General features: G+C 50.2%; 1 protein-coding gene across 1 annotated transcript in view; it reads left to right on the top strand.

The window, feature by feature from the left end:
• LOC140111088 (neuroligin-2-like) overlaps nucleotides 1-19,922 on the top strand; it is a 38,001-nt gene extending 18,079 nt beyond the window's left edge. Inside the window, exons 2-5 of the mRNA XM_072132319.1 lie at nucleotides 9,977-10,126; nucleotides 10,709-10,894; nucleotides 11,443-12,232; nucleotides 14,298-19,922. Of these exons, the coding sequence (XP_071988420.1) occupies nucleotides 10,006-10,126; nucleotides 10,709-10,894; nucleotides 11,443-12,232; nucleotides 14,298-15,141 (1,941 nt within the window). The 5' untranslated portion in view covers nucleotides 9,977-10,005 and the 3' untranslated portion in view covers nucleotides 15,142-19,922. The remainder of the gene's footprint in view (nucleotides 1-9,976; nucleotides 10,127-10,708; nucleotides 10,895-11,442; nucleotides 12,233-14,297) is intronic.
• Nucleotides 19,923-20,150: the final 228 nt, after the last annotated feature.

The raw sequence follows: 20,150 nt of genomic DNA, 5'->3' as shown, positions 1-20,150 counted from the left end.
TTCTGGAGGTAAAGTGTCCACGTTACCGTCTGCTATTGACTCCACATCTACCTTCCCCCCAATCCGTTCCTCTCCAATGTCTCCAATATCTCATAAACCTCTACCCTTTATTTTCTCCATTTCTTGAGGATTTCCTTCTTCTCCCTGAGGATGTATAACAATCATGGGAGCCCGGACCTCTCCAAGCTCTTCCACTGCTTCTGATTTCCGAGATGACCATCTGGAGCGGCTTCTCGTGTCAGTCCATGTACCTCCTCCATCAAGTCCATCGATCACTCTTGGTGCCTGGATCTCATTGTAGCAGGACACTATGGGGCTTATTTACTAAGGGTCCCACGGCCGCATTTTCGTCGGGTTTCCCGACATTTCGGGGATTGTGCCGCACGCAATCGGATTGTGTCACAATTGCGCCATCTTTCATAAATTGGGGGGCAGGCTGACGGACGATCGATGGAGTCAGACTACATGTGGGATTTAACATTTAAATTTCTGTCGCATACAATGCACTTACATGTACCTGGAAGAAGAAGGTGAACTCCGGGGACCTGAGCGGGGAAGCGACACATGCAGGATATCAGGCGCAGGATCTTAGTGACTCCCCGCACAGTGCATTATACACGGACAATGCACTTACATGTACCTGGAAGAAGAAGGTGAACTCCGGGGACCTGAGCGGGGAAGTGACACATGCAGGATATCAGGCGCGGGATCTTAGTGACTCCCCGCACAGCGCATTATACACGGACAATGCACTTACATGCACCAGGAAGAAGAAGGTGAACTCTGGGGACCTGAGTGGGGAAGCGACACATGCAGGATATCGGGCGCAGGATCTTAGTGACTCCCCGCACAGCACATTATACACGGACAATGCACTTACATGCACCAGGAAGAAGAAGGTGAACTCCGGGGACCTGAGCGGGGAAGTGACACATGTAGGATATCGGGTGCAGGATCTTAGTGACTCCCCGCACAGTGCATTATACACAGACAATGCACTTACATGCACCAGGAAGAAGAAGGTGAACTCCGGGGACCTGAGCGGGGAAGTGACACATGTAGGATATCGGGTGCAGGATCTTAGTGACTCCCCGCACAGCGCATTATACACGGACAATGCACTTACATGCACCAGGAAGAAGAAGGTGAACTCCGGGGACCTGAGTGGGGAAGTGACACATGCAGGATATCGGGGGCAGGATCTTAGTAACTCCCCGCACAGCATATTATACACGGACAATGCACTTACATGCACCAGGAAGAAGAAGGTGAACTCCAGGGACCTGAGCGGGGAAGCGACACATGCAGGATATCGGGCGCAGGATCTTAGTGACTCCCCGCACAGCGCATTATACACGGACAATGCACTTACATGCACCAGGAAGAAGAAGGTGAACTCCAGGGACCTGAGCGGGGAAGTGACACATGCAGGATATCGGGCGCAGGATCTTAGTGACTCCCCGCACAGCGCATTATACATGGACAATGCACTTACATGCACCAGGAAGGAGAAGGTGAACTCCAGGGACCTGAGCAGGGAAGTGACACATGCAGGATATCGGGCGCAGGATCTTAGTGACTCCCCGCACAGCATTATACACAGACAATGCACTTACATGCACCAGGAAGGAGAAGGTGAACTCCAGGGACCTGAGCAGGGAAGTGACACATGCAGGATATCAGGCGCAGGATCTTAGTGACTCCTCGCACAGCGCATTATACACGGACAATGCACTTACATGCACCAGGAAGAAGAAGGTGAACTCCGGGGACCTGAGCGGGGAAGCGACACATGCAGGATATCGGGTGCAGGATCTTAGTGACTCCCCGCACAGCGCATTATACATGGACAATGCACTTACATGCACCAAGAAGAAGAAGGTGAACTCCAGGGACCTGAGCGGGGAAGGGACACATGCAGGATATCAGGCACACGATCTTAGTGACTCCCCGCACAGCGCATTATACACGGACAATGCACTTACATGTACCAGGAAGAAGAAGGTGAACTCCGGGGACCTGAGCGGGGAAGTCACACATGCAGGATATCGGGTGCAGGATCTTAGTGACTCCCTGCACAGTGCATTATACACGGACAATGCACTTACATGTACCAGGAAGAAGAAGGTGAACTCCGGGGACCTGAGCGGGGAAGTCACACATGCAGGATATCGGGTGCAGGATCTTAGTGACTCCCCGCACAGCGCATTATACACGGACAATGCACTTACATGCACCAGGAAGAAGAAGGTGAACTCCGGGGACCTGAGCGGGGAAGCGACACATGCAGGATATCGGGGGGAGGATCTTAGTGACTCCCCGCACAGCGCATTATACACGGACAATGCACTTACATGCACCAGGAAGAAGAAGGTGAACTCCGGGGACCTGAGCGGGGAAGCGACACATGCAGGATATCGGGCGTATAATCTTAGTGACTCCCCGCACAGCGCATTATACACGGACAATGCACTTACATGCACCAGGAAGGAGAAGGTGAACTCCAGGGACCTGAGCAGGGAAGTGACACATGCAGGATATCGGGTGCACGATCTTAGTGACTCCCTGCACAGTGCATTATACACGGACAATGCACTTACATGCACCAGGAAGAAGAAGGTGAACTCCGGGGACCTGAGCGGGGAAGTCACACATGCAGGATATCGGGTGCAGGATCTTAGTGACTCCCCGCACAGCGCATTATACACGGACAATGCACTTACATGCACCAGGAAGAAGAAGGTGAACTCCGGGGACCTGAGCGGGGAAGCGACACATGCAGGATATCGGGGGGAGGATCTTAGTGACTCCCCACACAGCGCATTATACACGGACAATGCACTTACATGCACCAGGAAGAAGAAGGTGAACTCCGGGGACCTGAGCGGGGAAGAGACACATGCAGGATATCGGGTGCAGGATCTTAGTGACTCCCTGCACAGTGCATTATACACGGACAATGCACTTACATGCACCTGGAAGAAGAAGGTGAACTCCGGGGACCTGAGCGGGGAAGCGACACATGCAGGATATCAGGCGCAGGATCTTAGTGACTCCCTGCACAGCGCATTATACACAGACAATGCACTTACATGTACCTGGAAGAAGAAGGTGAACTCCGGGGACCTGAGCGGGGAAGTGACACATGCAGGATATCAGGCGCGGGATCTTAGTGACTCCCCGCACAGCGCATTATACACGGACAATGCACTTACATGCACCAGGAAGAAGAAGGTGAACTCCGGGGACCTGAGCGGGGAAGTGACACATGTATGATATCGGGTGCACGATCTTAGTGACTCCCCGCACAGCGCATTATACACGGACAATGCACTTACATGCACCAGGAAGAAGAAGGTGAACTCCGGGGACCTGAGTGGGGAAGTGACACATGCAGGATATCGGGGGCAGGATCTTAGTAACTCCCCGCACAGCATATTATACACGGACAATGCACTTACATGCACCAGGAAGAAGAAGGTGAACTCCAGGGACCTGAGCGGGGAAGCGACACATGCAGGATATCGGGCGCAGGATCTTAGTGACTCCCCGCACAGCGCATTATACACGGACAATGCACTTACATGCACCAGGAAGAAGAAGGTGAACTCCAGGGACCTGAGCGGGGAAGTGACACATGCAGGATATCGGGCGCAGGATCTTAGTGACTCCCCGCACAGCGGATTATACACGGACAATGCACTTACATGCACCAGGAAGAAGAAGGTGAACTCCGGGGACCTGAGTGGGGAAGCGACAAATGCAGGATATCGGGCGCAGGATCTTAGTGACTCCCCGCACAGCGGATTATACACGGACAATGCACTTACATGCACCAGGAAGAAGAAGGTGAACTCCGGGGACCTGAGCGGGGAAGTGACACATGCAGGATATCGGGGCAGGATCTTAGTGACTCCCCGTACAGCGCATTATACACGGACAATGCACTTACATGCACCAGGAAGAAGAAGGTAAACTCCGGGGACCTGAGCGGGGAAAAGACACATGCAGGATATCGGGCGCAGGATCTTAGTGACTCCCCGCACAGCGCATTATACATGGACAATGCACTTACATGCACCAGGAAGAAGAAGGTGAACTCCAGGGACCTGAGCGGGGAAGTGACACATGCAGGATATCAGGCGCAGGATCTTAGTGACTCCCCGCACAGCACATTATACACGGACAATGCACTTACATGCACCAGGAAGGAGAAGGTGAACTCCAGGGACCTGAGCAGGGAAGTGACACATGCAGGATATCGGGTGCACGATCTTAGTGACTCCCTGCACAGTGCATTATACACGGACAATGCACTTACATGTACCAGGAAGAAGAAGGTGAACTCCGGGGACCTGAGCGGGGAAGTGACACATGCAGGATATTGGGTGCATGATCTTAGTGACTCCCCGCACAGCGCATTATACACGGACAATGCACTTACATGCACCAGGAAGAAGAAGGTGAACTCCGGGGACCTGAGCGGGGAAGAGACACATGCAGGATATCGGGTGCACGATCTTAGTGACTCCTCGCACAGCGCATTATACACGGACAATGCACTTACATGCACCTGGAAGAAGAAGGTGAACTCCGGGGACCTGAGCGGGGAAGCGACACATGCAGGATATCGGGTGCAGGATCTTAGTGACTCCCCGCACAGCACATTCTACACGGACAATGCACTTACATGCACCAGGAAGAAGAAGGTGAACTCCAGGGACCTGAGCGGGGAAGCGACACATGCAGGATATCGGACACAGGATCTTAGTGACTCCCCGCACAGCACATTATACACGGACAATGCACTTACATGCACCAGGAAGAAGAAGGTGAACTCCGGGGACCTGAGCGGGGAAGCGACACATGCAGGATATCGGGGGGAGGATCTTAGTGACTCCCCACACAGCGCATTATACACGGACAATGCACTTACATGCACTGGGAAGAAGAAGGTGAACTCCAGGGACCTGAGCGGGGAAGAGACACATGCAGGATATCGGGTGCACGATCTTAGTGACTCCCCACACAGCTCATTATACACGGACAATGCACTTACATGCACCAGGAAGAAGAAGGTGAACTCCAGGGACCTGAGCGGGGAAGTGACACATGCAGGATATTGGGTGCAGGATCTTAGTGACTCCCCGCACAGCACATTATACACGGACAATGCACTTACATGCACCAGGAAGAAGGGGAACTCCAGGGACCTGAGCGGGGAAGGGACACATGCAGGATATCGGAGGCAGGATCTTAGTGACTCCCCGCACAGCGCATTATACACGAACAATGCACTTACATGCACCAGGAAGAAGAAGGTGAACTCCAGGGACCTGAGCGGGGAAGTGACACATGCAGGATATCGGGGGTAGGATCTTAGTGACTCCCCGCACAGCGCATTATACACGGACAATGCAATTACATGCACCAGGAAGAAGAAGGTGAACTCCGGGGACCTGAGCGGGGAAGCGACACATGCAGGATATCGGGTGCAGGATCTTAGTGACTCCCCGCACAGCGCATTATACACGGACAATGCACTTACATGCACCAGGAAGAAGAAGGTGAACTCCGGGGACCTGAGCGGGGAAGCGTCACATGCAGGATATCGGGCGCAGGATCTTAGTGACTCCCCGCACAGCGCATTATACACGGACAATGCACTTACATGCACCAGGAAGAAGAAGGTGAACTCCAGGGACCTGAGCGGGGAAGCGACACATGCAGGATATCGGGCGCAGGATCTTAGTGACTCCCCGCACAGCGCATTATACACGGACAATGCACTTACATGCACCAGGAAGAAGAAGGTGAACTCCGGGGACCTGAGCGGGGAAGTGACACATGCAGGATATCGGGCGCAGGATCTTAGTGACTCCCCGCACAGCGCATTATACACGGACAATGCACTTACATGCACCAGGAAGAAGAAGGTGAACTCCGGGGACCTGAGCGGGGAAGCGTCACATGCAGATATCGGGAGCAGGATCTTCATGAATTGCGGCAGAGTTCATCCTCGTCGGACACTCTGGATCAGGGATTGCGCAGCACTTGGTAAGTAAATGAGGAGCAATTATTATCGCCTTTCAAACAGAAAACTGGCAGAAATGTTTTTTCCCCTTGCTGCCCCTTAGTGATGAAGTGTCTGCGCCGTAATATTGATCCTTTTCCTACACTCATGACTTGTTCTTTTTTTGGGCGCACAATTGTGGCGCAGCTCTTGAATCTGACACTTTTCCAGTGCGTCTAATTTTCCAACACGTTTTGTGGTGCACAATTAAAGCAGCTTTTGGTCTATGTCGTTCTAAACCTTTTGGTTCATGTGCTAAATTTTTAACCCCTTGCGCCAAAAACTTATATCCGAATGAAAATTATCGCACGTTTCCTGCGCCCGAATTGATAAATGTCCTCTGTTCTAAGAAGCATTTATAGTAACAATTGCCCAACTTCTTAACAAGAAATTTGGAAATAAATGGGTCTCTTTCTCCGTCTCCAGGGGACACCCATATATGTTGTCTCCTCCACACACAGGAAGAGTCCAGTCTTGTGGCCTGGGTCGCCCTCGTGGGCGCACGGTTTGAGGAGCAGAAGACTGATGATGTTCCCTCTGCTGAGATGCCGCTGGTGCTGGTCCCTTTTAAGACCACTTCAGTTAATTCGGAGCTGAGAGCCGTTCCCATTAGATTGGTGCAGCGGACTTGTTAGCACACAGATTGGTTCTGCGGCTGTATCCTCTCCTGCCAGCACTCGCTCCGCACTTGGATCACGGTGAGGATATAGCTCGCTTCTTATTACACAAATTGCTCGCAGATAGTAAATTCTCAGAACTTTAGAGCCGCTCTGTTCCCTTTTACAAGCACTTCAGGAAGTTCAAAGCTAAGAAGGAGGAATATGGAGACGCTATAATGCATTGGTGATTGCACAAATTACACACCGATAGAAGAGCGAGAGCGGACGTGTTCAGAGCCACCACTACCTGACCTAAACTCAACACACCAACCCCCGGACACAGGATAGATCCGTCCTCAATGGACCCTCCATAGACCATCGCTATGATCCATGTGATCACACAGATAGAAGAGCAACAGTAGACGTGTTCAGAGCTATCACTACCTGACCTGCTCCTAATCTCAATGCACCTTCCCAGGACACAGGATAAATCCGTCCTCAATGGACCCTCCATAGACCATCGCTATAATCCATGTGATCACATTGATAGAAGAGCGAGAGTGGCCAAGCCCAGAACCAGCGCTGCCTGACCTGCCACTAATCCCAACACACCAACCCCCGGACACAGGATAGATCCGTCCTCAATGGACCCACCATAGACCATCGCTATAATCCATGTGATCACATTGATAGAAGAGCGAGAGTGGCCAAGCCCAGAACCAGCGCTGCCTGACCTGCCACTAATCCCAACACACCAACCCCCGGACACAGGATAGATCCGTCCTCAATGGACCCTCCATAGACCATCGCTATAATCCATGTGATCACATTGATAGAAGAGCGAGAGTGGCCAAGCCCAGAACCAGCGCTGCCTGACCTGCCACTAATCCCAACACACCAACCCCCGGACACAGGATAGATCCGTCCTCAATGGACCCACCATAGACCATCGCTATGATCCATGTGATCACACAGATAGAAGAGCAACAGTAGACGTGTTCAGAGCCATCACTACCTGACCTGCTCCTAATCCGAACACCCCAACCCCTTGACACAGGATAGATCCGTCCTTAATGGACCCTCCATAGACCACCGCTATAATCCATGTGATCACATTGGTAGAAGAGCGAGAGTGGCCAAGCCCAGAACCAGCGCTGCCTGACCTGCCACTAATCCCAACACCCCAACCCCCGGACACAGGATAGATCCGTCCTTAATGGACCCTCCATAGACCATCGCTATAATCCATGTGATCACACGAATAGAAGAGTGAGAGCGGCCGAGTTCAGAACCAGTGCTGCCTGACCTGCCACTAATCCCAACACACCAACCCCCGGACACAGGATAGATCCGTCCTCAATGGACCCACCTTAGACCATCGCTATGATCCATGTGATCACACAGATAGAAGAGCAACAGTAGACGTGTTCAGAGCCATCACTACCTGACCTGCTCCTAATCACAGCACACCAACCCCCGGACACAGGATAGATCCGTCCTTAATGGACCCGCCATAGGCCATCGCTATGATCCATGTGATCACACAGATAGAAGAGCAAGAGCGGCCGAGTTCAGAACCAGCGCTGCCTGACCTGCTCCTAATCTCAACACCCCAACCCCTGGACACAGGATCCGTCCTTAATGGACCCACCATAGACCATCGCTATGATCCATGTGATCACACAGATAGAAGAGCAAGAGCGGCCGAGTTCAGAACCAGCGCTGCCTGACCTGCTCCTAATCTCAATGCACCTTCCCAGGACACAGGATAAATCCGTCCTCAATGGACCCTCCATAGACCATCGCTATAATCCATGTGATCACATTGATAGAAGAGCGAGAGTGGCCAAGCCCAGAACCAGCGCTGCCTGACCTGCCACTAATCCCAACACCCCAACCCCCGGACACAGGATAGATCCGTCCTTAATGGACCCTCCATAGACCATCGCTATAATCCATGTAATCACATTGATAGAAGAGCGAGAGTGGCCACGCCCAGAACCAGCGCTGCCTGACCTGCCACTAATCCCAACACACCAACCCCCGGACACAGGATAGATCCGTCCTTAATGGACCCTCCATAGACCATCGCTATGATCCATGTGATCACACGGATAGAAGAGTGAGAGCGGCCGAGTTCAGAACCAGCGCTGCCTGACCTGCTCCTAATCTCAATGCACCTTCCCGGGACACAGGATAGATCCGTCCTTAATGCACCTTCCCGGGACACAAGATAGATCCGTCCTTAATGCACCTTCCCGGGACACAAGATAGATCCGTCCTTAATGCACCTTCCCGGGACACAGGATAGATCCGTCCTTAATGCACCTCCCCAGACACAGGATAGATCCGTCCTCAATGCACCTCCCCAGACACAGGATAGATCCGTCCTCAATAGACCCTCCATAACAATCATTATAATCTGTGCGACCAAACAGATAGAATAGCGAGAGCGCCCAAGCCCAGAACCACCACTACCTGACCTGCCACTAATCCCAACTCACCTCCCCAGACACAGGATAGATCCATCCTCAATGCACCTTCCCGGGACACAGGATAGATCCGTCCTCAATGCACCTCCCCAGACACAGGATAGATCCGTCCTCAATGGACCCTCCATAGACCATCGCTATAATCAGTGTGACCACCACATGGGACACACGAATGCAGCTCAGAGGGTCCCAACTCTAGTGGTGGAGGCGTATGACCACCATTATCTGCATAATTTATGAAAGAGCTGTGTAGGGATTAGATCTGATACTGTAGTGATTAGTAATTTCATATAAAGCTCTGTCAGTATAGGGATTATGAATCTACTATAGAGCTCTAGTACTGTAGGGATCAGTATTGCAAGGCTTATTAGTTTACTATAAAGCTCAGTCGGTGCAGGGATCAGTAATCTACCTCCATCTCTAGTACTGTAGGGATCAGTAATCTACCTCTATCTCTAGTACTGTAGGGATCAGTAATCTACCTCTATCTCTAGTACTGTAGGGATCAGCAATCTACCATCCATCTCCAATACTGTAGGGATCAGTAATCTACCATCCATCTCTAGTACTGTAGGGATCAGTAATCTACCATCCATCTCTAGTACTGTAAGGATCAGTAATCTACCATCCATCTCTAGTACTGTAGGGATCAGTAATCTACCATCCATCTCTAGTACTGTAGGGATCAGTAATCTACCTCCATCTCTAGTACTGTAGGGATCAGCAGTCTACCATCCAGATAACTGGAGAATGAGATGCCGTGAAGGACTTTCAGATGATTTTCTGATGATCTTTTTGTCTCCTCTTTGCAGATATCCGGGATAGTGGGAAGAAGCCGGTCATGATGTTTATCCATGGTGGATCTTACATGGAGGGGACTGGGAACATGTTTGATGGTAGTGTCCTTGCCGCCTATGGCAATGTGATTGTGGTCACTATAAACTACAGACTGGGAGTTCTCGGTATGTCACCGTTCTGTGGGTAACGTCATCTCCAATAATCCACCGCACGCTGGTCCACATGTACTAAGGCCCTGGCGCCAGTTTTCTGTCGGACTTTGCCAGTTCTATTCTGTGCAAACTGCTTGTACAGGTATATAGAGGCGCCCCTGCATTATACACAGGCAAACACTCTTTTAGGGCAGTGTCACTCCTCTTGGTGAATGTTCCCACTGTCCTGTAGCCATCTCCATGGCTGGTAAGAGATGGCCAGTGCTGGCACAAGCCAAAGTTCACCAACTTTTTTTGTGGTGCCCCTTTAACATGGGGCGTGCGACAAACTTTGCATGTCAGATCCGGCGCACGGTCCGACTGAGCACCGGACACCCCCTGATTTGTGTCGCATGGAGACTGGTTCAGCCGCACCACAAAACGGTCACGTGCGACACAATAGCAGCGCACTTCTTAAATACCCGTACAAGCAGTTCACACGTAAAAGAACTGGCGCAAAGCCCTTAGTCAATGTGCCCCAATGTGAAATGCTCGATACGGAGCGTGCACCTAATAACACCATTGCTTACTGTACTCTCTGTGGTTATCTCATAGGCTTCTTAAGTACTGGAGACCCAGCAGCCAAAGGTAACTATGGCCTTCTGGACCAGATACAAGCCTTGCGGTGGCTAGAGGAGAACATCGGCCATTTTGGAGGAGATCCTGAAAGAATCACTATCTTCGGGTCAGGGGCTGGAGCATCATGTGTCAGCCTCCTAATCCTATCTCACCACTCTGAAGGTACATGTATGCAGCAGTAAGACCCCAATCTTCTCCTGAAGGTGCACTATATGGACTGTAGGACCTCACTGCTGACCTGCAGGTGCAGGCGCTATCACTGGGTGACCATCTCCTAGGCCTAGTACAACACATGGTGGAATGAGTCTAAATTATGAGTATATTTTATAGTCGGAGCAGCTCCACGTAGTCTTGAAGCAAGGCCTCTGACTCTGTAATCTAGCTGATAGCACCATAAACTTCCATATATACACAGGGCCTTAGGCTTTTGTGCTTTCCATCATGAATGTCTAGGCCTCCGAGGCTCCTGGTTGTTCGGGGTGGTACAGTGGTCCATATCAGGAATTATATTTTACGACTCCGGGTCCGATGTCCATTATGAAAATTCCTTCTCGGGATTTTCTCTTCTACCAAATGGAAGTTTTGACTGATTTCATGATCCTTAGGCTCAATCTTAGTGAATATTCAGTGTAATTCATCTACATCGCTCTTCTAACTTTCCTTCTTCTATGGTCTTATCCTCATTAGTTCTCTTTTCGTCCACTTTGCAGGACTTTTCCAGAAAGCCATCGCACAAAGTGGGACTGCCATCTCCAGTTGGTCCGTGAACTATGAGCCACTGAAGTATACTCGCCTGTTAGCCGCCAAGGTGGGCTGTGATTACACTGACAATGCCGAGATGGTGAGCTGCCTCAGAAGAAAGCCCTACAGAGATCTTGTAGACCAGGACATCCAGCCCGCTAGATACCACATTGCTTTCGGACCTGTTGTGGATGGGGATGTGGTCCCAGATGACCCAGAGATTTTAATGGAACAGGGAGAATTTCTAAACTACGACATATTGATGGGAGTAAACCAAGGTGAGGGTCTCAAGTTTGTAGAAGACACTCTGGAAAGTGAAGATGGAATATCTGCCAGCTACTTCGACTTTACTGTCTCCAATTTTGTGGACAATCTATATGGCTACCCAGAAGGAAAAGATGTTCTGCGTGAGACCATCAAGTTCATGTACACAGACTGGGCAGACCGTGACAACGGTGACATGAGAAGAAAGACCTTGCTGGCATTGTTTACCGACCACCAGTGGGTGGCACCGGCTGTGGCAACAGCTCGATTCCATGCTGAGTACGAGTCTCCCGTCTACTTTTATGCTTTCTATCACCGATGCCAGGCCGAAGGAAGACCTGAATGGGGAGAAGCAGCCCATGGAGATGAAGTGCCCTACGTCTTTGGTGTGCCCATGGTGGGGGCCACAGACCTCTTCCCATGCAATTTCTCCAAAAATGACGTCATGCTTAGTGCTGTGGTTATGACGTACTGGACCAACTTTGCTAAAACTGGGTGAGATGTGATTCATATAGAAATATGTCCACCATCTCCAACCATCATTAGTGTTAATAGGGAAGCATTAATTCTATGTTTAAGTACATTCTATAGGGGGTTCACATACATAAATACCAGAACAAATGGAATTAAAAATTCCATTAACAATTTATATGGAGGGTACATGGAGACCCGAGGGGAGGACACAATCTATATGGGGGGTAGATGGAGACACGAGGTGAGGACACAATCTATATGGAGGGTAGATGGAGACACGAGGTGAGGACACAATCTATATGGAGGGTAGATGGAGACACGAGGTGAGGACACAATCTATATGGAGGGGAGACGGAGACGCGAGGTGAGGACACAATCTATATGGAGGGGAGACGGAGACGCGAGGTGAGGACACAATCTATATGGAGGGGAGACGGAGACGCGAGGTGAGGGCACAATCTATATGGAGGGGAGACGGAGACGCGAGGTGAGGACACAATCTATATGGAGGGGAGATGGAGACACGAGGTGAGGACACAATCTATATGGAGGGTAGACGGAGACGCGAGGTGAGGGCACAATCTATATGGAGGGGAGACGGAGACGCGAGGTGAGGGCACAATCTATATGGAGGGGAGACGGAGACGCGAGGTGAGGGCACAATCTATATGGAGGGGAGACGGAGACGCGAGGTGAGGACACAATCTATATGGAGGGTAGATGGAGACAGGAGGTGAGGACACAATCTATATGGAGGGGAGATGGAGACACGAGGTGAGGACACAATCTATATGGAGGGTAGATGGAGACACGAGGTGAGGACACAATCTATATGGAGGGTAGATGGAGACACGAGGTGAGGACAATCTATATGGAGGGTAGACGGAGACACGAGGTGAGGACACAATCTATACGGAGGGTAGACGGAGACGAGGTGAGGACACAAGCTATACGGAGGGTTGATGGAGACACGAGCTGAGGACACAATCTATATGGAGGGGAGATGGATACACGAGGTGAGGACACAATCTATATGGAGGGGAGATGGAGACACGAGGTGAGGACACAATCTATATGGAGGGTAGATGGAGACACGAGGTGAGGACACAATCTATATTTTGGGGGGATGGGGACACGAGGTGAGGGAGCAGAGCAGTTTTTGGGTGGGGACAGTCTGCACCATTTATCAGAGAGTTCCAGAGTAAGGACAAAACATGGGAGAAGTCCAGGAGGCATTTGTGAGAAAAGCAGATTTTGGAAGCGTGAAGCAGAAAGTCTTTTGAAGAAGAGAGATTACGTGTGGGATGGGATTGGCTCATTAGGTCAGAGATATATGGAGGGGACAGGTTATGGATGACTTTGTCTGTCATGGTTAGTATTTTATACTGAATTGAATAGGAAACCAGTGGAGATATTGGCAGAGATGAAACGAGGAGACAGATAGATGAGCCGGGCACAAGAGTTTAGGATGGATTGGAGAGGTGTCACACAGTTATCTGGGAGACCACAGAGAAGATAGTTGCAGTAGAAGAGATGATGAGGGCAGGGACTAGTAGTTTTGGAGACTCTGGATTGAGGAAGGGTCGATGTGAGAGATGTTCTTGCGATGGAAGCGTCAGGATGTAGTAAGGGCCTGGATGTGAGGCTTAATGGATAAGGCAGAGCCAAAGATAGATCAAAGAGGACGGACTTTAGGGACCGAGGACAGTGTGGAGGCATGGATAGTGATGGTTAGGTCTGAAGGGAGGGAAGTGTTCGGTGGAGGAAAGATTATGACTTCTGTTTCGTACAAGTCAAGTTTTAGAGGAGATGGTGGTATTATCTACTCATCCGTATCTTCATCTCCATAAGATTTCCAGTTCCTGTTCCCTCTGGCTTTGTCTTTGTACTCGATCTGTTAGATTTTCCTAGCGTCAGGAGTAGGACTCGCCTATCGTAGTGACACTCTTCATTAGATGTTTAGGAGTCACAGCTGGATCCAGGTTGGCTTGTTCATAGATCTACAGATATCGCTCTTTCCATCTGCATTTATCAGGATTTGTGACCTTTTACTCATTCTCTTTCATTGTGTTCTTTTCGATTGCAGAGATCCCAACCAGCCTGTTCCTCAAGACACCAAGTTCATCCACACAAAGCCCAACCGCTTTGAAGAGGTGGTATGGACCAAGTTTAATCCAAAGGAGAAACAGTATCTCCATATTGGCTTAAAGCCGCGCGTCAAGGACAACTACCGTGCCAACAAGGTGGCTTTCTGGTTGGAATTAGTTCCTCATCTCCACAACCTCAATACAGTTCAGCACCCTTCTACCACCACCCGATTACCTCCCTACAGCACCCGCTGGACACCTGGTTCCAGGACAAACAGTGGTAGTACTACACGACGCCCTCATTCCACACTTCCTCCTGATGTAGATGATGATGGGCTGGAGGAACGTCCTCGATATTCTCCCTTTCCAGGCGATTCTCGTGACTATTCCACAGAGCTCAGTGTGACGGTCGCTGTCGGAGCTTCACTCCTTTTCCTCAATATCTTGGCATTTGCGGCTCTATACTACAAAAGAGATAGACGTCACGAACTGCGTCAGCGGAGACACAGTCCTGGGCGAGGTGGTGCCCCTGGCAATGACTTGGCACACCATGGACCAGAAGAGGAGCTTATGTCCCTTCAGATCAAAAGAGCTGGCGGGGCTCCAGATCTGGAACCACTGAGGCCTCATGATATACTGCGTCCAGCCTGTCCTCCCGACTATACACTGGCACTGAGAAGGGCCCCTGAGGACGCTCCACTGCCTCCGCCACCTCCACCTCCTGCCTCTGTTATGGCCCCAAACACCATTTCGGGGCTACCCTCATTACATCCTTTTAATACATTCCCCACCACTGCCCACAACAATACCCTTCCTCATCCGCATTCAACCACCAGGGTATAGTGGTGCTAGGCATCTCTCCCGCGTCCCATATGCTGCCCCTGTCTCCCCCTCCTGTTACGAACAGCTATGCCGGCTATTTGGGCCTACCAAGCCTGAGCTGGATTTTGCCTTATGGCAGGGGATGGGGTAGATAAAAGACTTGTTTATAATGAGGGAGCCAGAGAAGAACTACCCACGCTCCCCGTGCCCCTCCTTGTCCTCCTCAGGCTATAAGGTACACCGAACCTGAACTGGAATCTCTGCCTACGTAATGGGGGCAACAGGGTCAAACCAAGGGGCAGGTATTTAATGGGATTGCAGGGGAAGATACAAGTGTTTGGATCACATAAATTATACCCCCTGCTTCTCTTTTTAGAAAGAGATGGGGGGGAGCGGCTACGGGAGGAAGAGCGGTCTACGTGACTAGGCCTAAATCCTCCAGGGACTTCTACACCGGCTTTATTATTTTTATTCAAGGACGATGTTCATTTGATGGGGACTTTACACTGGGTGGGGGCGTTACAGACCCCCTTACTCTGGTGTGTTCAATGCACTGAATCTACAAGGACTCAACTGCTCCCCAAAATTACCATCACAGGAAGAAGGGGTGTCCCTCCAGATGAGAAGCGGGAAGGGGGTGAATGTATCAGGGAGGGGTGAATGCATGAGAGGCCAAACTGAAGCCCCTTCCTCGTACCACACACACACACATAGTGCCAACGATCCCTTCCTCCTCACACCCGGGGGGCTCGTCAGTAACTGGGGGTCTCTGTTCTGCCTCTCCACTGCCATAGTCCTAGGACACCTGGGAAGAAACATGAGGGGAAGGGAACTGTGCCAAAATAAGAGAGAAGGGGCTCTCATCCGACTCATCCCTACCCCCGTCTTATGTTCTCCATGATGCACCCGATTCTTCTCCGTTTTCTCTCTTCTCCCCCTCCTTAGTTTCGGCTCCACCACCGCTCCGCTCCCGACGCCTGTTCTACTTCTCATCACAATAACGGGAATGAGGGTCAGAATCAGAAGCACATTGAGATCTCACGTTCTGGCTGTGGATGTGGGTCAAATACATGACGAGATGGGAGACGCGTCGGTCCGGGATCCCCAGGAGATTCAGGCCGATCCTGACGTCTGATGTCAGTCGCTGCAGGGTCAGAAAAACCTACAGATTTCTATACATGAAATCGCCCGAAACCTACAGGATTCCTACAAGTTACAGCGTCCAGGACTTATAGGAAACAGGGTGCGTGACGTCTCCTCTGATGGGTAATGGGGTCACACACAGGAATCCTATAAGTTATAGGGTGAGTGACGTCTCCTCTGATGGGTAATGGGGTCACGCACAGGATTCCTATAAGTTATAGGGTCAGTGATGTCTCCTCTGATGGGTAATGGGGTCACGCACAGGATTCCTATAAGTTATAGGGTCAGTGACATCTCCACTGATGGGTAATGGAGTCACACACAGGAATCCTATAAGTTATAGAGTGAGTGACGTCTCTTCTGATGGGTAATGGGGTCACGCACAGGATTCCTATAAGTTATAGGGTGAGTGACGTCTCCTCTGATGGGTAATGGGGTCACGCACAGGATTCCTATAAGTTATAGGATGAGTGACGTCTCCTCTGATGGGTAATGGGGTCACGCACAGGATTCCTATAAGTTATAGGGTCAGTGACATCTCCTCTGATGGGTAATGGGGTCACACACAGGAATCCTATAAGTTATAGAGTGAGTGACGTCTCTTCTGATGGGTAATGGGGTCACGCACAGGATTCCTATAAGTTATAGGGTGAGTGACGTCTCCTCTGATGGGTAATGGGGTCACGCACAGGAATCCTATAAGTTATAGGGTCAGTGACGTCTCCTCGGGTCACACACAGGATTCCTATAAGTTATAGGGTGAGTGACGTCTCCTCTGATGGGTAATGGGGTCACGCACAGGATTCCTATAAGTTATAGGGTGAGTGACGTCTCCTCTGATGGGTAATGGGGTCACGCACAGGATTCCTATAAGTTATAGGGTGAGTGACGTCTCCTCTGATGGGTAATGGGGTCACACACAGGATTCCTATAAGTTATAGGGTGAGTGACGTCTCCTCGGGTCACACACAGGATTCCTATAAGTTATAGGGTGAGTGACGTCTCCTCCGATAGGTAATGGGGTCACGCACAGGAATCCTATAAGTTATAGGGTGAGTGACGTCTCCTCCGATGGGTAATGGGGTCACGCACAGGATTCCTATAAGTTATAGGGTGAGTGACGTCTCCTCCGATGGGTAATGGGGTCACACACAGGAATCCTATAAGTTATAGGGTGAGTGACGTCTCCTCTGATGGGTAATGGGGTCACGCACAGGATTCCTATAAGTTATAGGGTGAGTGACGTCTCTTCTGATGGGTAATGGGGTCACAGACAGGAATCCTATAAGTTATAGGGTGAGTGACGTCTCCTCTGATGGATAATGGGGTCACACACAAGATTCCTATAAGTTATAGGGTGAGTGACGTCTCCTCTGATGGGTAATGGGGTCACACACAAGATTCCTATAAGTTATAGGGTGAGTGACGTCTCCTCTGATGGGTAATGGGGTCACACACAAGATTCCTATAAGTTATAGGGTGAGTGACGTCTCCTCTGATGGGTAATGGGGTCACGCACAGGATTCCTATAAGTTATAGGGTCAGTGATGTCTCCTCTGCTGGGTAATGGGGTCACGCACAGGATTCCTATAAGTTATAGGGTCAGTGACATCTCCACTGATGGGTAATGGGGTCACGCACAGGAATCCTATAAGTTATAGGGTGAGTGACGTCTCCTCTGATGGGTAATGGGGTCACGCACAGGATTCCTATAAGTTATAGGGTCAGTGACATCTCCACTGATGGGTAATGGGGTCACGCACAGGAATCCTATAAGTTATAGGGTGAGTGACGTCTCCTCTGATGGGTAATGGGGTCACGCACAGGATTCCTATAAGTTATAGGGTGAGTGACGTCTCCTCTGATGGGTAATGGGGTCACACACAGGAATCCTATAAGTTATAGGGTGAGTGACGTCTCTTCTGATGGGTAATGGGGTCACAGACAGGAATCCTATAAGTTATAGGGTGAGTGACGTCTCCTCTGATGGATAATGGGGTCACACACAAGATTCCTATAAGTTATAGGGTGAGTGACGTCTCCTCTGATGGGTAATGGGGTCACACACAAGATTCCTATAAGTTATAGGGTGAGTGACGTCTCCTCTGATGGGTAATGGGGTCACACACAAGATTCCTATAAGTTATAGGGTGAGTGACGTCTCCTCTGATGGGTAATGGGGTCACGCACAGGATTCCTATAAGTTATAGGGTCAGTGATGTCTCCTCTGCTGGGTAATGGGGTCACGCACAGGATTCCTATAAGTTATAGGGTCAGTGACATCTCCACTGATGGGTAATGGGGTCACGCACAGGAATCCTATAAGTTATAGGGTGAGTGACGTCTCCTCTGATGGGTAATGGGGTCACGCACAGGATTCCTATAAGTTATAGGGTCAGTGACATCTCCACTGATGGGTAATGGGGTCACGCACAGGAATCCTATAAGTTATAGGGTGAGTGACGTCTCCTCTGATGGGTAATGGGGTCACGCACAGGATTCCTATAAGTTATAGGGTGAGTGACGTCTCCTCTGATGGGTAATGGGGTCACACACAGGAATCCTATAAGTTATAGGGTGAGTGACGTCTCCTCTGATGGGTAATGGGGTCACACACAGGATTCCTATAAGTTATAGGGTGAGTGACATCTCCACTGATGGGTAATGGGGTCACGCACAGGAATCCTATAAGTTATAGGGTGAGTGACGTCTCCTCTGATGGGTAATGGGGTCACGCACAGCAATCCTATAAGTTATAGGGTGAGTGACGTCTCCTCTGATGGGTAATGGGGTCACGCACAGCAATCCTATAAGTTATAGGGTGAGTGACGTCTCCTCTGATGGGTAATGGGGTCACGCACAGGATTCCTATAAGTTATAGGGTGAATGACGTCTCTTCTGATGGGTAATGGGGTCACACACAGGAATCCTATAAGTTATAGGGTGAGTGACGTCTCCTCTGATGGGTAATGGGGTCACGCACAGCAATCCTATAAGTTATAGGGTGAGTGACGTCTCCTCTGATGGGTAATGGGGTCACGCACAGGATTCCTATAAGTTATAGGGTGAGTGACGTCTCTTCTGATGGGTAATGGGGTCACACACAGGAATCCTATAAGTTATAGGGTGAGTGACGTCTCCTCTGATGGGTAATGGGGTCACACACAGGAATCCTATAAGTTATAGGGTGAGTGACGTCTCCTCTGATGGGTAATGGGGTCACGCACAGGAATCCTATAAGTTATACGGTCAGTGACTCTGCGCTGTAACTTGTAAGAATCCCGCTCCAGACTCCGGTCACAGATGACTTACGAGAGGTAAGTACTGGAGGCACCAGAGAACCCCCCCCCCCCCCACTGACCTTAAGATTTATATGATATAGATTATATAATTAAAGGGACGTATATAATATATATGAGTATATGCACAGGATGCTCCACGCAGATGAGTGTATATGGACACGTGGCTATGGACGTGGTGACCCCACAGATCTGTCCACGTGTCATACACCAGGCACAGGTCATTGCCTTATTGCCTTTCCAGGTCCTGGCGCTGAATTGGTTAACTTCTGGCACTTTTTTTTTTCTTTTCTTTTTTTTTTCATTTTCTTCTGGTTTTGGGATCTTGGACTGAAATAAAATGACAAATTTTGGTGAAAACATCTTCAGTCTTTCTTTAAGGGAAGCGGAAAAGGTCCAGTAAGAGGTGAGCAGAGGCAGGGATGATGAAGAGGTGCATTATGGGGGAACAGGGGGAGGATCAGGGCCCCTCCTACACAAGGTTATGACCGACGGGTCCCCGGCTGTGAAGAGATTGTGCCCCCCCCCCCAGCTGGGCCAGATGATTAGCGTATAACATTGTATCTTACTACATGAATATAGCACCAG

This window comes from Engystomops pustulosus, unplaced genomic scaffold (genome assembly GCF_040894005.1).
Source record: "Engystomops pustulosus unplaced genomic scaffold, aEngPut4.maternal MAT_SCAFFOLD_380, whole genome shotgun sequence".
NCBI lineage: Eukaryota > Metazoa > Chordata > Amphibia > Anura > Leptodactylidae > Engystomops > Engystomops pustulosus.
The sequence above is the reverse complement of the archived record's forward strand: the minus strand, read 5'-3'. Positions and strand labels throughout refer to the sequence as shown.